Raw genomic sequence first — 25,327 nt, 5'->3', positions numbered from 1 at the left:
TTCTTATGTTGCCCTAATTGATTCTCTGAAGAATCTAGATATGTTAGCAAGTTATAGTAGCATCATCAGAGAAAGTGTGCACTCTCCATGGCAACTAAAGGGGCCCACACTCCCTGACTGGGAGAGCTGATGTAGTTTACAGAGCCCAGACTTGGGTTTAAATGATGGCTCTGTCATGAGACAGACTTGGGTTTAAATGATGGCTCTGTCATGAGACAGACTTGGGTTTAAATGATGGCTCTGTCATGTGCCCACCATGTGACATCAGGGAGCTCAGGGGACCTCCCAGAGCCACAGACCGAAACAGCCTATCACAGAAGGCTGTTAGGGAGAGTAAGTGAGCAAATGAGAAATGCCTGGCCCTGAAATAGAAACCAAATAGTCATCACAAACCTGCTTCCACAAAGCTAAGTAGACCCATGCCTCTCCCTCTCCTTGCTGCTGTTCAAGACAGGCCCCCCCTAAGCCAGTTTTATCCCCAGCTATCATAGAGCCTCCTGTTGGGCACCACATGCACTTTACAGTCCTGTGTGCTCACCACTCTGCTGACTCATCTCTAAGCTTACCTCTGGACAAACTGCACAAGGTAGACCATTTTCTGGAGCCCTGTAGAGGCCATGCCCTGGCTGGTTACTGTTCATGAAGAACCGCACACATGATTCCCCTGATTGATTCTGTGGCCATTTTTCCTGCCTTGAAAACACCATAAAACATCTAGGATCTGGGTGTATCCAGGGCTCCAGTCTAGTCTCTCAAGCTGTAGCCAGACCTTGCCAGTTTGCTAGCAGGCTAGTAACATGTGAACAGCTCTAGAAGTAATGGATAGACTTGCTATCTAGCCCTGGAAAAAGTCTTTGGCTCATCAACCATTTAATCTGTCAAACTGTACTGCCCCTCTCAGGACTTGCAAAGGTTGAACCAGAGGGTGGGAGGTACCAAATTATAAGATGTCAGGACTGAAAAGGTCCTTTTCTACATCGAAATGCAACCATTTTGCTTGTTCAACTCCATGTTTAAGTATGCTGTGAATCCGAACACTTACCCATGTGTGGTAATCTGCACCACTCCCTACTACTGTTCACTCAGCCATTTCCACATTTCCATTTCCTGGCATTTCAGTATATAAAATTTGGGGTCAACTTGCTTTGGAACCAGCCTGAACTGGATATGAATCCAGGCTCTGACCCTCACTGACTGTGTGAGCCTGGGCAAGTTACCCTCTCTGTGTTTTGACTTCTTCCTTTCTAAAGCAGGGACAATTGTACCAGGAGAAGCCATGCTGGTTATATAAGATAATATGGGTGACAGTACACACATGCCTGCACACACATACACATGGCATGTGGGGTACTCTTTCCCTATCACTCTCCAGTGTAAGTCTCTTGACTGAGTGAATTGAAGAAAGAAGTCAAGGCCTCAGAACCACTTTATGAGGAGATGGGCGAGCAGGACACAGAAAAGAGCGCGGCCTCTTCTCAGTACACTGAGAAGACATTTGCCTCAGGAAACTCTCGCTCTGCTTCCAGCTCACTGGATGACCTGCAGAAGGCCTCGGTCTTCTTATCTGTATATAGGACTTGTAGAATTCTTACTTTGGTTTTCTCCCAGCATTTTGTGACACAAAGATATAGAAGTGTCTGCGTGACTTAAAGTGCATTTTTCCAATTTTATTGACTATATTCCCTATGCTGTACTTCATATCCCTGTGACTATTTTATAACTACCAATTTGTACTTCTTAATCCTTTCACCATTTTTATCCAGCCCCACCCCACCCCCAACCTCCCTTCCAGTTTGGCAATCGCCAGTTTGTTCTCTGTATCTATTTAATAACTATGTGTAGTGCCAGAGGGGTACTAGACTAATGGGGGGGGTGTCACTTTGTAAACTATATAAATGTCTAACCACTATGCTATACACCAGAAACTAATATAAAATAATATATCGAATGTCAACTGCAGTTGAAAACTAAAAATTTTTAAATCGAAAAAATAGAATGCATCTTTCTAGCCAAAGAGCCAAACTCTTCAACAAGAAGCATTTTGGTTAATTGGGTCTGAAAATTGCCAAACACTCTGGGACCACAGAATCATTTTCTCCTTATCCTGAATCCTTAATCCTTGCTAACAGTATATCAAGGAGGGCTGGGGAGCAGGGTGCAGGCAGTGGGTGCTCTGCTCCTGAGAAAGCCCCTAGGGAGGAATGTTGAGACCCCAGCCACGGAGGCCTCTCCAGAGAGCACACAAAGGAGTCTCCTCTGTCTGTCGACACACCCTCCAAAGGCATCCCGGGGCATGGCCAAGTTTGGGCCTGAGGTGACTACCCTGTGCCCACTGTGAGTAGAAAGGGACTAGGCTTCTTCTCCAATCATACTGCAGTGTCAGAGCAAGAAAATAAGCATCCAGCCCAGGGAAGTTTAATAGCAACCAGAAAGACTCAGAGCTTACCTGCTTCTAGTTCTGAGCATCCAGGGTCCCCATAGCAGTGTCTTGCTTTGCCTAACTATCCTCCCAGGGATGAGGGGAGCTCACCCTCTTGGGGCACTCCACACTAGTGTTAGCCAACTCTGTTAACAAGTCTGTCCCAAGATAGGACTTGAATCTGTCTTCAAACTGTTCCTTGCAAGGTTTAAGTGTATCTGCTGCTTCTCCATGGTCACTGACCCTGTACTGGGAATGGGGAGGGAGGCTAGCCTGCTGCCTGGCAACTTCTGCCTCCTACCTTTGTGGAGACTTGAAGACCCTCCCTGCTGCCCACCACACAAATGAACCCCCACTTTTGAGCAGACTTTTTGGGAGAGCCGACCTGGTCTGAGGCAGGAAAGGAGTGGGTTGAGGTCCTAGACAAGGGAGTCCTGATAACCCCTCACCATCTGCTTCTCTCCAGACCACAACCCTCCTCTTTTCTTTTGATCTCACCCCTAAAGCCTTCGGGGACACGATCCCTGTCCTGAAAGACAGTGCCCTCCCCAAGCCCATCTACTGCCTGCCGCCCCTCCATCCCCGCGCCCCCCGCCCCGCCCCATTTCTAGAGAAGGATTTCTCTAGTCTAAGGCTGGGTTACAGTTTGGAACTTCAGGCTCAGAGACAGCAGCGAACTCCCTGAAAGTCACAGAGGAAGTTTATAGAAAAAGAGAAATCTCCAGAGGAGCCTAGATCCACTGGGACTTGGGGACCCCAAGAGAAGCACCAATTTTCCAGTGCCCCGCTCGGGGCACCCTGGGAGAAGACATTCGGCCTCCTCCGCAGTGCTCCTATCTGGGAACAGGGGCCCCTTGGCTCCTACTCCAGAGTTGGGTGAAGGGGGGTGTGGCCGGAGAGAAGAGTGCCCTCGTCCGTCCTCAAACCCCTCCCTCTTCACCCCTGCGGGCTGCTGGAGTGGGTCCTCTCAGCTTTCCGCGCACTAATTGGCCTCATTAGGCGCCGGCAGGAGCGCTCCAGCAGCGCAGATCCGAGCCTTGTCATCCGCTTAGCACCCTCACACCCCGCCCCCCGCCCCCGCCAGCGCTCCCGCCCTGCGCCCACTCCCGCCGCCGCCGCCGCCACCCCCATTCTCACCTCTGTGTCCCTAGCGGGCCCGGGGCATGCTCGGTTCTCCTACGCCCGGCCTCATCTGCGGCGAGCGACACTACCCTCCTGCGGAGACATGAGGCGCGGCCCGCGGACAGTCCCGGCCCTGGGGCTGATGTGCCTCTGCCTAGGTGAGTGGCCACTGGGTCCCCCGGGCCTCCGTGGGGGTGAGGGGTGGGCGCCGGCGCTACCCGGGGGACACAAAGACATAGTTCTTTACCTGGACCGTTCACTTCCAGAGTGGGACTCGGGTTGCGGGATGGAGATCGGGGCAGGGAGAGGAGGGGCGATCCTTCCAGTTGCCTGGCTTTGCTGGTAGAGGGGCTCCCGGGGCACTTCCCCAAAAGCCGGTGCTGTGGAGACCTCAGATTTGGGGCCAGAACCCCCGTTGCCCTCACCTTCTTCAGAAGCAGGGTAGAAGGTTGGGCAGCTTATCTAATGGGACAGGTGAGGGTTCCCCCTCTCCTGATGTGACCTTGGTCAGGGCACTGTCCCTTTCTGCTCGGGTTCCTCGTCAGCCCATTGATGGATTGAGCTTGGCCGCTGCTTCGATTTAAAAAAAAAAAAAAAAAAAAGCGCCCCAGATGGTCCGTGTCCCTGACAAGCTGGAGTGAGTCCAGGATAGGTGGTGGCAAAGGAACTCTCTTCGTGGCTCCCCAGCCGAGTTTGTCGGTGCGCTAGTATTGGAGAGGGGAGTGCCATCTTGCCCAGGCCAGCGGTCAGAAGCCTAACCAGGCTGATGCAAAGTTGTTCCTCCGAGTGTCATTTGTTCGTGTTTTCTTCCTAGCCCAGGCCAACTTCGCCCCGCACTTCTTTGACAACGGGCTCGGCAGCACTAACGGAAACATGGCCCTATTCAGCCTCCCGGAGGACACCCCTGTTGGTGAGGAGCCCTGGCACTGGCCCCCATAAGTCTCCCAGAGGGGCCGCCCTCGTTCCCCTGGACACAGCACGGAACCATGAGTCCCCCGAGCCTGCAGAGACACAAAGCGCCAGGCTGCTGGCGCTCCCGGGGAGCCCTATTTGCGCTTGGAATTCCCCAGGGCAGTTGCAGGAAAGGAGGTCAGGGCTGCCATGGAGACCTAAGCTGGGCAAATCCTGGAGACCCTGCTGGGAACCAGAAGACAAGGGCTGGCCATAGCCGGCAGGCAGAAGCCCTCAGTATAGTGGTAATGGCTGGGCATGGCGGCAACTGCCTCATAACCACTGTGTGACCTTGAGCAACTGTAGTGACCCCCAGAGCCTCAGATCTTTTAGGGTTTAAACAAGTCTGAGAACATATAATGGATTCACTGGGATATGCAGAGAGATGGAGAAGGAGAAAGAGGAGAGATACTTCCTCTGCCTAGCCCTGAGCAAAAAGTCAGCAGTGAAAAAGAGGCACCTGCTCAGAAATCCGTGAAGAACTAATCCCCAGAGGGGGGAAACAATACTGCCCCATGGGCCACCCCTCCTGCCTTAATGGCACCTTCTTTTTATCCTACCCCCTTCCCCAAAGAGGCCCCAATCTTAGATACAGGCCCTAGAGTTAGGCACAGCAGCGGGAAATTCCTCTGCAATCTTATAGCTGACAATCTGTAAAGTGGCTAATACCAAACATCTCACTGACAATGAAGAATAAAGATAGAGTGAGAGGCAACCAACAGGGCTGCAAGGCCAGTTGTAAGTGCTTAGTTCAGGGTGATACCTTTGACACTGAATCGCAAATTCACTGTATAAATATTTGAATCCTTGGTTCTGAGTTGCTGCCACTATTAGGAAAAGTTGGATTCCACATTCTTGCTCTCCCTTCTGTCTCCTTCCAGGCTCTCATGTATACACCCTAAATGGAACAGACCCGGAGGGAGACCCTGTCTCCTACCATATCAGCTTCGACCCCAGCTCTAGAAGCGTCTTTTCCGTGGACCCCAGTTTTGGAAACATCACCCTGGTTGAAGAGCTGGACAGAGAGGTATGGGAAGGTGCGAGGATTACCGCTTGCAGACAAAATGTTAACTGGAAGGGCCCCTAGAGACTGTCTTTGGAGAATTCCTATAAGCCACAGAAAACTCAGAAAGCAGATCAGGGCTGGAAGGTGTGGTTTAGAGAATGGATCTGAGTTTGGAAAAGCTCTATCCCTGTGCACCCTTCTGAACCCGCAGGTGACAGGGCATGGGCTACATTTCATTTGAGACGCCACACCAGGCTGGTGGGCCCAGCTGGCCACATAACTATAGGGCTGCTGCCAGCTCTGGTCTGATGGTGGACACCACTAGCCACAGGCCAGAATAGGAAAAGTAAAAGGTGGGTCTCAGAGACTGCTGTGGGGGGTAGAAGTGTGACTGGGCTGCCCCTCCCTGGAACCCCCAGAAACCTGGTGATTTTGACGCTCTTCCTCACTGAGGTCCCAGCTTGTCTGAGGGAATGCTTGAGATGCAGACCAGGACCTCTGCAGAAATGTGGAATATGGAGAGGCATGGGAGAGACAGGGGGGAGAAAAAGGTATAGAAAAAAGGAAAAAACTCTTCTTCCAGGGACCTCCACACACTAGGCTAGTTTGTCTCCTCATTCTAGCCAGAGAGTACTTCCTATTGGTGCCTCAGCAATTCCTCTGGGTTCATGAGAACCTCTGACATGCATGCCCCCAAAAGAAGGTGCCGAGCATGGCCGGTATCAACATGGCAAGAATCAACACAACCAGGCCTGCTCTGATGGGCTCAGTAGGGCAGGGACAGCTCCCCACACCCCCACCCCCAGCCTCGGAGAGTCCCTAGGATATGTCACTCCTGGACACTCACTCAGTCTTTGTGTTTCACAGAGAGAGGATGAGATTGAAGCCATCATCAGCATTTCTGATGGCCTGAATCTGGTGAGTGCACACTTGAGCCAGCCTTCTGGCAGCATGCAGCTCCCTGGGCCTGAGCACAGTTCCCTCCTCCAATCTCCTGGTGGGGGGGGGGGTGCTCCTGGCAAATCCACACCAGCGTGCCCACAGAAGAGGGCTGCAGTGGGTGAGACCAGTGGGAAAGGGAGGGAAGAGAGAGACTGAAGAGAGCATGACCCATCAGCTGCACTGCTGATGGAGCATACCTACATTCCACGGCATCTCCTTAAATCTGCTTTCCCTTCTGCCTCCTCTGACCTGGTTCTTGGATCTGCCCTATTGGTCACCTAAGCTGAATACCTGGGCACCCAGACCCCAGCTTCTCCCTTACTTCCTTCCCCACAGCCACCATTTTGCCCCAGGCTCCCATCAGTGCTTCCCTGTTAATCGCAGGGGCTCCCCTGCTTACAGGCTCCCTGACCCCAATCTGCCTCCAAATTCAGCCAGAGCCATCACTGTGGTACACAGGCCTGACCACAGCCCAGCTCAGAAAGCACTAACAGCTGGCACTTGGCACCCTCAGGATGAAACTCAAGCTTCAGTCTGGCCTTCAGGGTGTCCCACTCAGACACTCTCTTCCTTGCCCACATTTTCTCCCACATTCGCCCTCCAACCATCTAACCATAAATCTACTTATGTTCTCTGAACTCACCATGCTTTTCACTCTCTTTGCCTTTGCACGTGTTGCTCCTTTACCTCTTTCCCTCTCTCACCTGACAAACTGCTTCAGAGCTTAATTCTCACTCTTTTGCAAAGCCTCATTGCTCGTCCACCACCAGAGTCCAGTTAGATTCCTCTTCTGGGAGCCTCTGGATGCAGCCTCTTGCACTGTGCACCCATAGCCCCAAGGGATGCATTTACCTAGGCCATGGAGTCATGCAGTGCACGGGCCCTGCCCGCCATGCCTGGGACGCCACAGTTATCACCCTGAATAATATAACCACCATTCTTTTATATGCCAATCTTAGCTCTGCCATCTCATCCTGCAAAATGCACAATATCAGATTGTGTCTTCTGTCCCTGGGATGGAACACAGTGCTTGGCACTAATATTTTCTTAATATTTGTTGCATAAATGAGTAGAAGGAAGAGAGGAGAGAGGAATAAGGATAGGTAGAGACATATACCTGGGGCATTAGGGGCCACTGTCCCTTTATTGACCAGAAGGTCTCACTGTCTCAACTCCTGTCGCCTTTGCCCTTTCTCAGGTGGCAGAAAAAGTCGTGATCCTGGTAACTGATGCCAATGATGAGGCACCCAGGTTCATCCAGGAGCCTTACATCATTCAGGTTCCTGAGGTGAGTGAGGGGCCACTAAGCAGGGCCGATATACTCCCATCTCAGACCTATGGCCTGCCTTCTGAGGCTGCTCCCTGTGACCTGGCCATCAGATTGCAGAGCACCTCTCCATCATTTGTACCCATGAGAGAGCTGTCCTTCATGTCCTCCTCCCCCAGCTCCATTGCCAACCCCTCACACATTCATTTCTCTTCTGAAGAATTGTTCATTTACCATTTTCCGTTATAATCAAAATGTACCTTTATTGTGGAAATGTGAAATAAATAGAAAAGTAGGAAAAAGGTGTCAAAATCTTGAGATGATGTTGTTAAATTTTGGTTTAGTTATTTCTAGTCATTTTGTGATTATCAGATTTATTTTGTTTTACATAGTTGTGACTATACTAAGCATATGCTTTCCATACACTGTTTTTCACTTAATTTTTAGTATAAGCATTTCCCCCATTAATTGTGAAGTTTGTGCAACTATCTTTTTATTCTGTTAAATGAACATTCCATCATTTATGGAACTGTTATCTTATGTTTAGATATTTAAGATACTTTAAATTTTCACTGTCATAAGAAACATCAAATTCTGAATATAAAATTTCGTTTTCTCAAATTAGAATTATTTCCTTAAGATACATTCCAAGATTTAAAACTACCACTTCAAAAGCCTATGAGGTTTTGCCAGATTCCTTTTCCAGAATGACACCAATCTGATCTTTGTCCAGAATGTAGGAGAGGGTATGTCTCCCTGCCTGACACTAACACTGGGAATTCTCAAATTTTTAATGTTTACTAATTCAATAGGAGAAAGATATTTCATCCTGGCTCTAAACTGTAAATATGTGATTCCTGGTAATGCTGAACATGTCCATGTTTATTAACTCTGTTATCATTTCATATTTAAACCCTTTATCATTTGGAGTCTTAGTTTTGTTTTCGCTCTCTCCTTGAGGCCATCTTCAGAGGGAGGATGTCTGTTCTTTTCTTTCTCTTCCTGCTTTCCTGTACTCACTCTGATGTGTCTCCTCTGTCACTGCTCCTCCCCCTTTTGGGGGCTCCCTGGGTTAATCACCATCTTTCCACTTCTTTTCAGCCCTTTACTCCCCCTGAACCCACCTTTCCATGGCCCTCCATACCCCCAGTTCCCTGAACATTCTGTCACTGCCTCAAGACTGACCCCCTATGGCTATATGACCCCTCAGGACACACCTGCCGGGAGCAGTATCTTTAAGGTCCACGCTATGGACAAGGACACAGGTTCTGGAGGGAGCGTCACCTACTTCCTACAGGTAAGGCAGAGCACACAGTACATAACCAGAGGCCCAGGCTAGAGGAAACACCTGGCTGCTCCCCACCTCCATCACCAGAGCCCTTAGATCAGTGCCTCTACTATTCTCAAAGATTGTCAGAGATGCCACATTGGATCTTAATGAGGTCTCAGTAAATACAGGGGTAGAACAGACAAGTGGGGACATGAGAGGGGCCTGGATGGAAGCTGTCTTCCCCTTACTGGCTCCCTATGAGTTGGTCTGCTTCCCTTTCCCAGATCTCCAGGACTCTCAGCTCCCCATCTCCATCCCTTCCCTGGGAGCAGGCCTGGGCACTTCGCACCCTACCAGAGTGGAAGAAAGCTGTTTGGACCTAGAATTGTCAATAGAAACAGGGCAGAAGGGGCAGCTCTCAGAAGGAACAGAGCTATGACGCCCCACCCCACCCCATCCATTCTCCCCACCCTGTCAAAGGCAAAATCCCTCCCTCTACTTCCTGCCTCTCCCTGGGCTTCCCAGGAACCAGCTGCCCTTCACATGGCTGCCATTTCTGTAACATTTCCTCATCTCTCCACATTTACTCACTTGCTCTCACAATTTTCAAAGCAGTATGGCTCGGTGATTAAAAACACAGGTTCTGGAGAAACTCCCTGGGCTCCAGGAATACTGGAATGATCCCACGATTTACCACTTGTGGGGCCTTTGACCCATAATCTAACTTTCTCAGTTCAGTTCCCTCACATGTAAAATGGAAAAGATAAGAGCACATCCTCACTGAATTCCTGATACACAGGAACCCTGTTTTAGATTGCAGATCATCTCCTGCACCAGATGCTGCTTAGGACTGGCCACCAGTCACTAACTTGGTGGAATCTGAAGATCCTACCCTCTAAGTTAGAGCACTCTGCTGATATGTCTACCTGCTGGAATCTCCAGGCCAGAGCTTAGCCCAAAGTTTGGACCAATTGTTTTCTAGCTGAATAGAGAGAAGAGCTAAGGCTCTGCTAGAAGGGAACTCCTTGGTTTTCACTGAAGGAGTGGGAGGGGAAACCCAGAGTCCTAGGAAGGAGGACCCTGGGAGCTAGAAAGGCTGAGTGTCCTGAAGTTTGAACCTCAGCTCCAAACCAGAGTTCCTGTGACCAAGGATAGTGAAGATCCCTTTACGGCAAGCAGAGTAGGCATTCTGGGGCTGGCCAGGTTTCCTCCACAAGGCCCATCCTGCCCCTCACTCTTACAGAATATGCAATCCACAAAATTTGCTGTGGACCGCCACAGCGGTGTGCTGCGCCTCAGGGCTGGGACCACATTGGACTACGAGAAGGCTCGGGCCCATTTCATCACCGTGGTTGCCAAGGTAATAGAGAAGGAGAAATGGGGAGCACCCAGTCTTTTTACAGCCTTTGTCAGGAAAAGCCACCCTTAGATTAGAACAAAGTCAGGTTCTACAATGAAGTGTAGAGAGCAGAGGTATGATTCTGCTCAGAATCTATGTTGAGTGGACCCCGCCCAGACATGGACATATTCTCCAGGGAGGCTGGCATCTGTGGGCTGGAGAGAGCATATTCCCTCCTGGGAGATGATACACACCTCCTCAAGACTGACAGGCCAGCTTCCCCTTTTTTGGACCAGGTAGCCATGGCCTGGAGACTCATGCCCCATCACATCCCCCACAACCTGGCCTCTGGGCACCTCCCAGTCTTGCTCATCCCACCACTTCCTCTGTCTGTGACCAGTTACTCTCTCTGAGCCTCAGTTTCATCATCGGTCCATACCTGAGGCTTAACTAAATTCCTCATGTTTCTAAACTGGGTGATGTGGGACCAGTAACTCAGCAGGGGCCCAGCCAAAGTGTCTCCTCTTCCCCCTGGGGACAGGAAACCCCAGTCCTCCAGGCTCAGTGTTTAATTCTCCAGAAAATCCCTTACTGATCACATGTTAGCTACAGGCCGTTCCGGTCCAGCCTTTGCCAGGGGGCTTGAGACAGCCCCACCTGCAGTTACTCTGTGAGGGCTAGGCTTGGCACATAGCTCCATTGTACGTGTTTGGGCATGGCAGAGTCATACTCTAACAGGTCCTCCGGAGGTGTTTGAGGCTTAGTTCCTGGGTGGGAGGGGAAATGGCTCTGATTCCTTCCTCTGCCACTTGTCCAACATGATTTTCTTGGAAAGAAAACTAAGCCTACTTCCAAAGACCATTTTTAAGTGCCTACTATATACCAGGCACTGACTGAAGACCTTCATGAATCATCTCATTTAATTTTCCCAACATTTCTATGAGAGAAGAATTATCTTCAGTGACACAGAAGCAGACAAACACAGAGAGGGTAGCTGGCTCTGTGGCCAGTAAGTATCAGGAGGCAGATTCTACCGAAGTCTATCTGCCTCTAGATCCCAAACTCTCTTCACTCTCCGATTCTTCCCCAGGATGGCGGAGGGAGGCTGCGAGGGGCTGATGTGGTGTTCTCAGCCACGACCGTGGTCACAGTCAACGTGGAGGATGTGCAGGACACGGCCCCTGTCTTCGTGGGCATACCCTACTATGGCTATGTGTACGAGGACACTGTTCCAGTGAGTGGCTTCACCCCTTGGCCCAGTGTCCCTTCCTGGTGCCTCCTGTCCTGCTCTTCACACTGCGCTGAGGTCCCTTTTGCTGGCAATGGCTGGGCTCAGCCCTGGGTCACCCTCCACACACAGAGGCCACCTTAGCACTCACTCAGGCTCAGGTCACCAACAGGTCTTTTTGTCTCCAGAAACTTAAGGAAGAGAAAGCAGGTGCTTGTGGTGGAGCACCTACTGGGTGCCAAGACTGGGTGCCAGGCATTTCTTCCTTCATTGAAACATACCCCAGACCAACTGCAAGGTTGGCCTTTCAGAAGGGCTGGGAAGAGAGGCTGGAAGGTAGTCGATAGCCTTTGGGTGGGGCCTTTCCTACACCTTGTACAGGAGGTGAAGTGCCTTTGTGCCTCCCCAGCCCCAAGTCTGTAGCCTGGGGCCCTCAGATCAGTAGTTCCCCCAGAATTTGCTGCTGAACCAGAATGACCCTTGGTAGATATCACGTGGGCCCAGCTTGAAGGCTGGCCTCAGCTCTCTCCCCATCCATGCAGTCCCTGCCACCAGTGTTTGGGCTACTGCACTCGTCTTTAGGCCTCTCAGGGAAGGTTGCATTCCTTGGCCTGGCACCTGAGGGCCAGTTGCCCTTACAGCCATGAGCCCTCAATGTCCTCTATCCACCCCGACCTGTCTTGCCACTCGGTCCTTGTTCCTCTGCCTGAAATGTGCCTGTGGGCCTGATGTCCCTTACCCTTCTCAGTTCAGCCCAGGCACTGCATCCCCTGACACCTTTGGTTGAGATGAGAGTTCTGCCTCTCTGTTCCCACACTAGGTACACCCATCCATGAGCACACCCCTCCTTGGTATGCACCCCTGTATTCACAGGACACCCCAGCCAGAGCGTAAACTCCCTACAGAGAGATATAGCCAGAACCAGACTTTATACGACCATGGCTCAAGAATTCTCTGTAGAATTGAATTGCATTCTCAGTGTTCACTTCCCTGGTTTCTGATTATTCCTAACTTTGTAAAATGATGAAAAACACTTACTAATGACCATTCACATGCTCACCCAAGCTAAAATACTAGGTTTTCAGAAGCTGGCAGCTGAATGGTAGAGATGAGCCTAGAGCAAGGGGAAGAGAAATGCTGGGCTGCCCTGGTGGAGGGTGGCAGGATGGAGCAGGGGCAGGCCCATCCCATCCTGCTGAGAAGCTAATGGTGAAAGGAGATGCTGAGGGGAGAGGAGGCAGCACTCGACAGTCAGGAAGCAACCCGAGTATGGATAGGCCAAGGAGAAAGACCTGAGCAGGAAGCTTAGAAGAGGGTGGCAGGCCAAGGCAGAGTAGGATTTGTCTAGTTGTGGCACACCTGCCCAAACCCTTTGAACAGCACTCCAGGGCCACAGAAAAAAATGCATTGGACCTGCCCTGTACAGGCCCTTCTCCCACCAATTTCTTACCTCTCCCTCCACACATCTCTAAAGGCAAAAAATAGATGAGGAAGAAGGAGTGAAGTAGAAGTGAGGGCTGAGTCTTGTATGTGGGAAAAGAGGCAGTGTAAGACGTGTGAAACCTGAGGATACCTGGGCAGCCCACATGCCAACCCTTGCGGGTGAGGAGCAGCGGGGCTCAGGCTGTCCCTCCAGCCCCAGAAGGCCAACGGGTGTTCTGAGCTCCCACAGAGCAGGGATTGGGTGGGGGCAGCACCTCCCTTCCATGATAGGGGCAGTGTCAGGGGAGGGGAGAGCCCTAACATCACCCATGAGCCTCAAGCAGCTGCTCCTGTTCCCCCAAGGGCTCGGAGGTACTGACGGTGGTCGCCATGGATGGAGATCGGGGCAAACCCAACCGTATTCTATACAGTCTTGTGAATGGTGAGTCTGGGGCAGCTTTGGGGACAGGCCATCACTGGGCAGCAGCTCTGAGCAACCAAAGCAAGGTTCCTCAGCCTCTCTGAGTCCTAGTTTCCTCTATAGTGCCAGAAGCATAAGATGTATAAAGAGGAGAGGTTGGGTCCCTCCATCAGGCAGGAAGTCTCCATGGGTATGTCCTCTGGTCCCCACTTGTCATTATATCTTGTGGCAGGGGTAAAAGCATTGGGCGAGGGAGCAAATTTGGTGTCATAGATTTATATTCCCTTCACCCTGGGCATATGTTTATTGACAAGAAAGGGTAGCAACATGTCTTATGCTCTTTAAATTGTTATGTTTTTTTTCTAATTTTTAAAAATATTTTGGCCTTAAACATATACTTGAGTTAAATGAATTAAATGTAATGATCATATGGCATTTCCCTAGTACTAGTCCTATATATAGATGAAAAACCAAGGCTCAGAGAAGCTAAATGGGCATCCCAAGTTCCCACTGGGTTGGAACCTAAGGCTGCTGACTCCGAGTCTATGCTCTTTCCACAACTGAGTAGGTAGGGCCAGCCCTGGGGTGGGCTCTGCAGCATTCAGTGGATAGTCCCTACAGGGCCAGGCCTCTCAGTGGGGTCATCACGCCTAACGTCTGAACCCAGACATGCATATGTCTATATACTCTCACTCAGACGCCATTGCCTCCTCCAACCCTGGCCCTAGGACATGCCTGGTGCACACTTCCCCCTTCGGCAGCTCATTCGTGAACAAACATGCCAACAATCACACACAGCCTCCTTTTTCTAGGAACATAGGCCCTCAACTACCTTCCCTCCCCACCACCACATCAAACCTTTACACAGTCACCAAGCACCCCCTCCTCTCTTTCTTCTGGACTCTCCCTCTCGCTTCTCCAGTCTCTTTCCTCTTCCTCTCTCTTTGTTTTTTGTATTTGTTTTTTTTTTTTGCTCCCCCTCCCTTCCCTTCTCTCTTTCTTCTTCCTTATCACCCTTCCTCTGAATCTCTTTCTTTCTCTCTTTTTCTTTCCAACACATATATACACACATGTATGTGCACACGCACACAATACATAAGAGAAGCAAAGTACTATGGAAGCTGGGAGCCAGACAGAAGTGAGTTCAAATCCCAGCTCTGCACTTATTGTGTAACCTTGGACACAGTTAGCCCCTCTGAGACTCAGTTTCCTCATTGGTAAGACATGGATGATAGAACAGGAAACTTCAGTGAGATAATGCTTAAAGAACATATGGCACCCTACCTGGCACAACTCTCCTGTGCCCTCCTGTGGCCCTGGTCAGAACTGCAGGGTGCATTTTTCTTCTGTGACAGGGAGTGATGGAGCCTTTGAAATTAATGAGACTTCTGGAGCTATCTCCGTCACACAGAGCCCTGCTCAGCTCCAGGGAGAGGTGTATGAGCTACATGTACAGGTAACTTCCCTCTAGCTTGGCCTTCCCTGCCCTCTGGCCCCAGAAGGGCCAGCTCCCAACTCACAGTCTGGGGAGGGGGCTGGCTGTTGCTCCAAGGAGCATCTGTCTCAGGTAGCCTGTGTGAAGGCTGCAGCTAATGCACACTAAGCTTCTGGTGACAGAAAGATGTGCATTTACAAGCAGAGAGCTGTAACAAGGCAGGAGAAGGTAGGACTGAGGCATCTAGGTCTTGAGCACAAGTAGGACCCAACAGGTGGAGACTGGTGGAGGGGAGTGCGGGTGGGGTGGAGGTGGAGTGGAGCCTTTCCAGACTAGGAAAGTGCAAAGAGCCACGCTGGAGGTGAGGGCACATGATGTACTAGGGAGACAAGGAATCGAGTGGAACTGGAGCAAAATGTCCATGGGCAACATGTAGATGGAGGAATGGTTGGATTCTAGGCTGGTGCCAGAGGAGCCATGGCCCAGAATACCAGATAATGTGGGTTTTCCCTGGAGCAAGGCCAGCTTCATGGAAATGTGACCTGTACGATTACACAAGGATCATGGTTAGAAGGGTCCCATGCTGGGCTTAAATGCTCTGCTCTTGCTATCTTGAAATTCTTAATAATTTTTGAACAAGGGGCCCCATATTTTCACCTTTCACTGGGCCTGAAAATTATGTAGCTGCTCTTGCCCCACGGCACTAGAGCCATTGAAAGGTTTTGAGCAGGATTAGAGTCATGTTAAAAAGCTTATGCAGGCTGCTCACTAGACAAGTGGGGTTCTCAAGTTCAGAGAGCATGGTAAATGAAGATTTCTAGAACCCACTCCTGGGAATGGGAACCCAGAGTGGGTGAGGTGAACCCAGAACTCTGCATGTTTTGAGCTCCCAGGTGATTCTGGCACCAGTGCCAGCCTAGCATTTGAAAATACTGGTACTGACTTAGGTTTGGAGAGAAAAAGACAACAGGCAAGGGGGCAGTGCCATCAGCCAAAAGGTGATAGACGAAGAGGACCCATAGAGATGAGGGGATGTGGAATGGCACAAGTGGACAAATCACAAAATATGAAGGAGGCAGATTCCGCAGAAGGTGGCAGTCAACTGGCTGTGTGAGGCGTCAGGGGAAAGAGAGAGACGGATGAGCTTAGGGTGATACCATGCCAAAGGAGGCAAATTGGGTAGGACAGGCATAATGAATTTTGGTGCTTCAGGAACATTCAAGTTAAAACATCCAAACCTGGGTATACGGATTTAGAATTTAGAGGAGAGAGTACAAACATACAGACAGGTCGCTATAAAAGGATGAGAGGGATGAGATCACCCAGAGGATGGCTGTGGGGAGAGATGAGCCGTTGGCCAAGTACACAGCTGTGGGCACATCTAAGGCTTAGGGCAAGAAAGAAGGAGGAGCAAGTGAAGGAGATATCCCAGAGGTTGAGGGGAACCTGCAGAGAGCAGTCACATTAGCCGAGGGCATAGAGCTCCAGGAAAGGTAAAAGGGAGTAGCAATGCCACATGCAACATGGAAGTCAGTGTGAAATATCTGAACTAGGGATGGTCTGAGAATTGATGGGAAGTAGAAAATGAAAACGGCAGATGTAGGCTTCTAAGAAAGGAGAGTTAAGAAACAGGTAGAATGTTACAGACTGAGGTCTGGGAAAAGAAATTTTAGGGTAGGTAAGACAAAAGTGTGTTTTTAGACCAAAAGGGAAGGAAGTCCTTGAAGCGGCTCATACGGTATTTGCCACATGCTTCTTGAGATACCTATGGACTCTCGGCCCTGGCTTTGCAACCTATATTAGCCATTTACTGCTGCCTCTCCACACCTTCCTCCCTGCAGCCTCTCCCTGGTCAATGGACACAGGACAGAACATGTAGAGCTAGGGTTCAAAACCAAGTCTGACTGCAAAGAGAGAGCTGTGTGGTGAGGTAGAAAAAGCACCGACTAAAGAATCAGACACATCTGCTACTCACTAGCTGTGATTCCAGGTGACTTTTTCACCCCTCTGTGCCTCATCTGCTAAGTAGGATTAGTACCAGCACTATATTAGTTTCCTATGGCTGTTATAATATATACCAGAAGCTTAGTGGCTTTAAAAAATGCACATGTGTATCATGAAGTTTCTGTGGGTCAGGAATCCAGACTCAGCTTAGCTGGGTCCTCGATGTCAAAATCTCAAATGGCTGCCATCTAGTTGTCAGCCTGGACTGTGTTCTTACTGAAGGCTCTACTGAGGAAGGAGCACCCTCCAAAGTCACATGGTTATTGGCAAGATTTCATTTCCTCATTTACTGCTGGACTCAGAGCCTCAGTTCCTTGCTGGGTGTTGGCGAGAGGTCACCATTCATTCCTTGAAACATGGGCATTCTACCACAGCTGCTTGCTTCATCAAAGCCAGCAAGAGAGAGTCTGTTAAAAGATGGTAGTTAGAATTTCTTGTAATCTCATCACTAAGTGATATCTCATCATCTTTGCCACATTCTATCAGGTAGAAGCAAGTCACTAGGTCAGGCCACATTTAAGGAGAAGGAATTACTCAAGAACAAATACCAAGATCATTGGAGCCACCTTGGAGTCAGCCTGTCACACAACCTTAGCCACTTGTCCCCATCCTAGGTGACTGAAGTCAGCTCTGCAGGGAGCCCAGCTGCTCAGGCCACAGTCCCAGTCACCATCAGGATCGTGGACCTCAACAACCATCCGCCTACATTCTATGGAGAGAGTGGACCCCAGAACAGATTTGAGCTGTCCATGTATGAGCACCCGCCCCAGGGGGAGATCCTTCGGGGCCTCAAGATCACTGTCAATGACTCGGACCAGGTTTGTGGCCCTGCCCTACATCTTTGTCTTCCTCTAAATTATATGGGGCCAAGGTCCCAAAGCTGAGTCTGCATCAGCCTTTACTGCTTATGTCACAAGGGGCCTGATGGGTCACAAAATGAATAAAACAAGGGGGTATGAGAGAGAGAGAGAGAGAGAGAGAGAGAGAGAGAGAGAGAGAGAGAGAGAGAGAGAGAGAGAATAGCTAACCAAAGACTATCTCCTTGGTCTAAAGACATTTGCAACCATTTAAAAAGTAAAAGCCAGTCAAACAAAAGCACCTCTACATCTGACCTGCCTGACAGGTGTTTGTAAGATATATCCTTTTGCCTCTATGTCCAACACAGAACTAGGCTTATGTGTTTTTTCTCTTGTGTAGCCTTCATAGCCTGCTAAATCTTTCTGAACCTTGATCACCTCACCTATAGAAAAAAGTAATAACACTTACCTCCAAGGTTAAGGGCATATGAAGTCTCTTCACTTAGCAGGACTATGTAATAAATTTCTATTCTCCTTCATCCTCCCTGTTTCCTCTCTCCAAACTGTATTGCCCAGGGAGCCAATGCCAAATTCAACCTACGGCTGGTGGGACCTGGGGGCATCTTCCGAGTGGTCCCTCAGACGGTCCTGAATGAAGCCCAAGTCACAATCATTGTGGAAAACTCAGCTGCCATTGATTTTGAAAAGTTCAAAGTGTTAACCTTCAAGGTAAGTGATGCTTTTCACTGCACTAGATGGGGGTCCCAGCACCTGGACTCATTCCAGAGGAGTCTCTTGTCACCCTCTGACCCTCCTGCTGATTTGAGGAGGCTTTCACTGAGCGCACTGCCTCTCTGAGCTCCGGCTTCTAAACTACAGCTATCCCCAGGAATGCAATGATGGTTGAAGGGAAACTACCAATATATAATGCGCTGTGTTAATAGGTGGAGAAAGAAAAACTATTTAATTGTCAAGATAAATGTTTTTCTCATATACACTTGATATCTGCCATCTATTCCAGAAAAAAAGTTTTAATGGAAGATGAAAAAATACCCCTTTGTATTTATAATTATTTAAAATTATAAACATATAAATGATGTCTATTATACATAAACATCTAATATATTTTAATAAAAAAGAAAAATAAATATTTCATTGCTATGATTTAAATTGTGATAATTATTTAAAATTATACACACCAATAACCAACATCATTCTTAAAAGTGAAATTCTAAAAGCATTCTGTGAATTCAAGAACAAAACATGGATGCCTGCTATCACTGCTATTATTTATACATTATCCCTGGAAATATAATGAAAATAAGAGGTATAAACATTAGAAAGGAAGAGACAAATTATCATTATGTTTAGGTGATGTAATTGTTTGCTTACAAAAAATCTGAGAGAAATCGAAAAACTATTAGAAGTAGCAAAGTGATTAACATGATTGATTACAAAGTTAATACACAAAATCTAATAGTTTTCCTACATACAAAATAATAGCAATGAGAATAAAGTAATAAAAGATTCTCTTTTACAATGACAACTGACAGATAAAATTCCTAAGAATTACCATAACAAGAAACATGCAGCATCTAAATAACAAAAAATGCAAAAATTTAGCAAAGGGATATAAAGAAGACAAGAAATGTATAGGCGTACTCTATTAAAAATGCAAATTCTCTTTAATAAAGAACTCACTATCACCTCAATTAAGTCTTACTTAGAATCTCCTTCAGGGCAGTGGTGAGAGGACTTGACACAATTACGTTGGTTTTTATCTGGAAAAATAAACCTATAAGAATAGTTGGGAAAATTTTTAAAAAGAATATTAGTCAGGAACTGCTCTAAAAATATTAAATTATATCATAAAAAAATAAATTTTAAAATTGGAACTAAAAAGGAATATTCAAGCGTGTGCAACAAAAGGAACTGGCTGGAATACAATTGGAAACTATAAGAAAGCTGGCAATGCAAGTCAGTGGGGAGAAATGATGGAAGGCCTTACAGGTGCCCCTGCAGGTGGTGACAGGAATAGCAGCTGAGAGTAAGAAATGAGAGGAGGCAGATAGGCGCTGGTCTAGGGCTGAGACAGGAAGTGGGAAGGTTCTCTGCAGAGTGATTGCCACCCAAACAAGTCCTCGCTTTCTTTCCTCTCCTAGCTCCTGGCCATTGAAGTGAACACCCCGGAAAAGTTCAGCTCCACAGCAGATGTAGTGATCCAGCTTCTGGACACCAACGACAATGTCCCCAAGTTCACCTCTCACTACTACATTGCCAGGATCCCTGAGAATGCCCCGGGGGGCTCCAACGTAGTGGCTGTCACAGTGGGTTGGGGACTGCCCCAAGGACTGAGGGTGGGGTTGGAACCCCCACCAAAGGGGACATTATGAAGTCAGACAAACTCGAGCTCCAGTTTGAATTGCAAAACCTACTCTTATTAGCTGTGTCCTTGAACAAGCTACAAGCCCTCTGTAAGCCTTTGTTTTTTCCTTCTATACAATGAGAATAACAGAACCTCATAGGACTATAAGAAGGAGATAAGTGTGAATCCCAAGCTCAGAGCACAGGACTCACCTCCTTTTTCTTTCTCATTTCAAAGGAAGAATACATGCCTTCCAGATCTATACTTTCTGGTTCCTCCAACACTGAGCAGAAAACTGGGTCTCCAGGACAGGCATACATATCAGTTTTCCCCAGTTTAGCAAACCCCAAAATCTCTTGTTTTGCCATTGGAAACAACCCTTAGACACATGAGCTGCCAACATGCCCAGACAAAAGGGCAGGTGCCACTAGGAGCTTTCTCTCTTCCAGGCTGTGGATCCAGACACAGGTCCCTGGGGTGAAGTCAAATACTCCATCTATGGGTCTGGGGCAGACCTGTAAGTAGTTCCAAAAATCCTGCACAAGGCGCTAGGCAAGGGATTTGGGAGGCTGAGGGTGAATAGGGTCTATGCCAAAGGCAGGAGGAAACTAGAAAGGACAGGGAGGTAAGCATGGGGGCAAGGAGTGGAGGGAAGCAGTGGAGAGCCTGAGGCAGAAGTATTGAGGACACACTCTGTGAGATGCTGGGATCTGAGAGAGGAAGGGTCATCATGATGGCCTGGAGTTAGGATCCAGGACTTCAGGAGCCAGGCAAGCAGTGCTGGGCTAGGGAGGGGCAGACTGTGGGAGGAAAGGGAAGGGCTGTGACTCAGATCGTTAAGTTCAATTTTGATAGATGAGTGAGTAGATGGGTAGACCTGCCTCCCTCCCTCAGTCACACTGCAAGGAAGGAGATAGGAGCAGGTGGGACATCTTAGAGGAGCTGCATAATGCACTACTGCCACTTCCTAAAGGCAGCTCATTACTGCAGGCATGTGTGCATCCACGTGTGTGCACACATGTGCATGTGCATGTCCTTGTGTACACCCCTGCCTGAGTTCTCTGTGCCCGGCAGCTTCCTGATCCATCCATCTACTGGGATCATCTACACCCAGCCCTGGGCCAGCCTGGATGCTGAGGCCACTGCCAGATTCAACTTCTATGTGAAAGCAGAGGACATGGAAGGCAGGTACAGCCTGGCTGAGGTGTTCGTCACTCTGCTAGATGTCAATGACCACTACCCCCAGTTTGGAAAGAGAATCCAAGAGAAGAAAATGGTGCTGGGGTCCCCAGTGAAAATTGAGGTAGGCTTCCAAGACAGGTAAGCTCCCCTAAAAGCCTTTTCTAGCGTCTATAAGAGACATTGTGGCATAAGAATTTATTTTAAAAGAAAATGTACTGGATTCTCACTCTGAGCCAGGGTTTTTAAGATACTTTATATATTCCCAACCCCACCTCAACTCAGAAATAGCTCTGAAAAGAAGATTCTATTGCCACTTCACAAAACAAAAAATTGACCCTCAGATTGGTTAAGTGTTGGTTTACTTTAGTTCACATAGCTGGTCAGTCCGATTTCAAAGCAACGCTTTTGCAACTGGACTACACTGTCTTCCCAGTGCAGAAAAGCATAGACTCTGAAACCCTGCAGACTTGACTTTGAATCCCAGCTCCCTTTCTTCTACTTATCTATCCTAAGACAAGTCACTAAGTATCCAAACTTTTGTTTTTCAGCAATACCTACTACCTAGACTGTTCTGGGAATGGAACAACATAGCACACATAGATGGCCTGGCACAGACCCTGGCACATAGTAGGGCACACATTCAATTTCTCTCCCAACTCCAGTATACTCAATAAGATCAGAAACATTTTCCGTAACCCAACAAGCTCCATATGATATATTGGTTTAACTAGAGTACATAACTATTGTCCTGGAAGCTCAGCCATGTGTGTCCCTCCCTGTGCACAGGCCACAGACCAGGATGCAGAGGAGCCCAACAACCTGGTGGACTATTCCATCACCCGCTCAGAGCCAGCCAACGTGTTTGACATTGATACACACACGGGGGAGATTTGGCTCAAGAACTCCATCCGCTCCCTGGATGCCCTGCACAATATCACACCCAACGGGGACTACACATGGTCCCTAGAGGTGCAGGCCAAAGACCGCGGCTCCCCATCCTTCAGCACCACAGCCTTACTCAAGATTGACATCACAGATACTGAGGTGGGTATGAATGCCAGATTGGGAAGAGGGTCCGACAGCCAGCCTTGATGTCACTGCAACATGGTCAGAGGGAGAAAGACCATCTCCAGACTCCTTCTAAAAGACAGTGCTAACAAAGTCTCCTGTTCTAGCAAATACACAGGCTTTGGAATCAGGTTGAAATCCTAGTTTTAACACTTATCAATGGTGTGACTTCAGATGTTGCCTAGCCTCCACTTCCCTTCCTATAGAATGGGAATAGTGATGCCTTCTTCTTCACATGGGTGTTGAAAGGCAGAAGTGCAATCATCATGTAGTTTTCAGCTCAGTGTCGGGCAGAAAGTCATCACTTCAGGGGTTCCTGATACATTTGGGTAGATGTGTCCTCCCTAATCAAAGGTGAGAGATATCTTTTGTTCTCTCCAGAGAACAAAGTCCAGCTAATGCAGATCTTAATCTGAAAAGGGGGTATTTGCATCATGCTCTCTCTGTGCATTCTTTTCTGGTGAATTGTGTACATTGTATTTTCTCTGTGTACATTTTTCTGGAATGGAGTCCACAATGCTCATCAGATTCTCAAGGAATGCCTGACGTCAGAAAGTTTAAAAACCATCAGGCTTAACAGAGCTCACAACCCCTGCCCTGTCCATCCAGGAGCAGCTGGATGCAGGGGTGGCTCTCTCTTCCAGATGATGTCCCGAAGCCCCATGGACGCCTTCCTGATGCAGACCAAAGACAACCCCATGAAGGCTGTGGGTGTGCTGGCCGGCATCATGGCCATCATTGTGGCTATAACCGTCCTCATCTCCACTGCCACCTTCTGGCGCAACAAGAAATCCAACAAGGTCCTGCCAGTGCGGCGTGTGCTCCGCAAGCGGCCCAGCCCTGCACCCCGCACTTTCCGCATCGAGTGGCTCAAGTTCAACAAGACCAAGGCGGCTGCCAAGTTTGTGCTCAAAGAGGATCCTCCTAATGATAACTGCAACAACAACAGCCTAGGGACCCCTCCACCCCCCAGAGCCCCAGCTCCCCCTCCACCACCGGGAATGGCCCCCAGCTTGGGTGCAGCCCCCTGGACTGTGCCTACAGTCTCTGGCTCACTCACCCCTCCTCAACCCCAGCGTTCTCCCAAACCCAAGACCTTGGGAAGCCCCGTCCAGTCAGCTCTGGTCTCTGAGCTCAGGCAAAAGTTTGAGAAGAAGAGTGTAGCTAGCAAGGCTTACTTCTAGAATGCGTCTGTGGCCCCTCTCTTCCCCACTCTGTGCTCCCCACTCTGCTCCTTAGGGTCACCCCTGTTTTATACAATGGTGTAACCCCTGTATCCAGGGCTCCGGATTTCTCTGGTTCTGGCTGCGATTGGCAAATACCTCCCTATCACCCAGATCCTTGGCACAGCTATGATGCTCCCCATTCTACAGAGGTTGGGAATCGACAAGGAGCCAACTCTATGTGTCTTCTACTCACCAACCCCAGACCTCACAGTCCCTCAAGTCCTCCTGAGGCCTCAGCAGCCTTAGTCGAGGAGCAGGTCCCCAGCCACACGTGACAAGGCCAACTAGAACCTGGGTCCTATAGCCTCTAGCTAAGAGCAAGAGCAGAAAAAGGTTCAGTGCTGGCTAAACTTGGAGGTCAGTGAACCATGCAGGCTGAGGGAGAACAGATGTGGCAGGAAAGGGCCAAGATGCACTGCAAACACGCGGACTGTGGGATTGTACCTGAAAGCCACTGAGAAGATGGGAACGGTGTTCGGGTAGAGACTGTGGGTCTTTGCTGTGCCTAGAGGAGACCAGGGACACAGATGTGTAAGATGGGCTTTTTGAGAGTGAGGGCAGATACCTAAACCAGGGCTACCCTGGGCCTGAAAATGTCCAAGCTGGAGTCAGAGTGGTGGCCCTAGAGGCATTGGGAGTGGCTTCAATCCCCTCTTTTAGCAGCTGTCTCATCATAAGTCCGTGAAGAGACAATGCAGATGGTGGATGGATACCAAGGCTGAGATCTAGGGAGATGCTTATTTTTGTCCCGCTCTTTTGTGCCCATGGTGTAACCTTGGGAAAGCTGTTTAGACTCCCTGATCATCTTTCTCAATCCCTGTAATTTCCTGTAATTTTCTGTAAAATGAAGAAAGTAAGTCCTGTTTGCCTCATGCAATGGTCCAGGATGAAGATCGAAATAAACAGTGGTGACAAGGGCTTTAATGGAGTGCAAAGCAGCACACATCTAAAGTATTTTCTTGCAGACCAGTTCTCTGGGGTGCAGCTCTTCTGGAAAGTATTAGACACCTCTTAGCTACTCTGTCAAGTACCCCAAGAGGTGCTGTGCTGTGCTGAGTAAGGGTGTTGCCATTGATCCACAGCATCCAGAGCTGGACGATGACACTGCCTTTGATTTGCACACCTCTCTATCCATTCCCTCTCCCCACTGCCACCACTCCCACACCCCCAGTGCAGCCCTGGCCAGCTGCCATCAGAGAGAACAAGAGCTAGGCAGCACATCCAATCCAACCCTCCATTTGTCAAGATTACAAAAATGAGTCGCCAAGAGAAGAGAGATTGCCAGAGGCCATGTAGGGGTTGGTAGCAGGAACCTGGTCTGAGGACTCCTGGCTCCTCAGCATTGTCTTCTAGCCAGGGCCCACCTTGTAAGCTTGGGACCACCTCCCCCACGAGAAAGACTTGTAGGCCTCTGTGGTTAATACAAAGAGAAATTCTGTCTGACTTTCAGGAAACCTGTTGAAAGGAACTCTAGATGTGAACACACAGAGAAAAATACAACAGTTCATTGCATTTTGTTCTGCTCACTAATAACCCCTCTAGAATACATCAGTGATTTTATTTAAACAGATGATATGCATATATGGGTTTCTTAACTTCTGAGTCTGTGCTTTGAAGTGTTACTCGGATATGCTGGTGTGCAGGATCCTTATTGGGGATTCTACAGTTCCCAACCCAGAGATTGTTAAGAGATGGGCTCTAAGAAGTCAGGAGCCCAGACTGAACAAATAGGTCCTTTGCAGTCCGTGTTTCAGGAGAGGGCTGTGCTGGACCAAGTTCACCTTCCACAGCGAGTACAGCATCCTCCTCCCAATTTGCATGCAATCATCCTCTTTTGTAAATGGTAAATAAAATCTCTTAACT

General features: G+C 48.9%; 1 protein-coding gene across 2 annotated transcripts; it reads left to right on the top strand.

The window, feature by feature from the left end:
- Window positions 1–3,530: 3,530 nt before the first annotated feature.
- CDHR1 (cadherin related family member 1) lies at window positions 3,531–25,327 on the top strand. 2 transcript variants are annotated; one of them, XM_036223654.1, is made up of 17 exons: window positions 3,531–3,699; window positions 4,356–4,451; window positions 5,374–5,519; window positions 6,366–6,416; window positions 7,639–7,728; window positions 8,918–9,004; window positions 10,221–10,337; window positions 11,407–11,550; window positions 13,330–13,408; window positions 14,743–14,843; window positions 17,441–17,644; window positions 18,200–18,352; window positions 19,786–19,950; window positions 20,438–20,505; window positions 21,063–21,291; window positions 21,957–22,214; window positions 22,883–25,327. In XM_036223654.1, exons 1-17 carry the CDS (start codon window positions 3,645–3,647, stop codon window positions 23,420–23,422), a joined length of 2,583 nt encoding a protein of 860 aa, XP_036079547.1. In that variant the 5' UTR covers window positions 3,531–3,644; the 3' UTR covers window positions 23,423–25,327. The 2 variants fall into 2 exon arrangements, with proteins under 2 accessions (XP_036079547.1, XP_036079548.1); XM_036223655.1 differs by lacking the exon at window positions 7,639–7,728 and having other exon boundaries at window positions 3,553–3,699.

The sequence above is a fragment of the Rousettus aegyptiacus genome, unplaced genomic scaffold (genome assembly GCF_014176215.1).
Source record: "Rousettus aegyptiacus isolate mRouAeg1 unplaced genomic scaffold, mRouAeg1.p scaffold_m13_p_6, whole genome shotgun sequence".
Lineage (NCBI taxonomy): Eukaryota > Metazoa > Chordata > Mammalia > Chiroptera > Pteropodidae > Rousettus > Rousettus aegyptiacus.
This window is presented reverse-complemented; position numbering and strand designations above follow the sequence as displayed.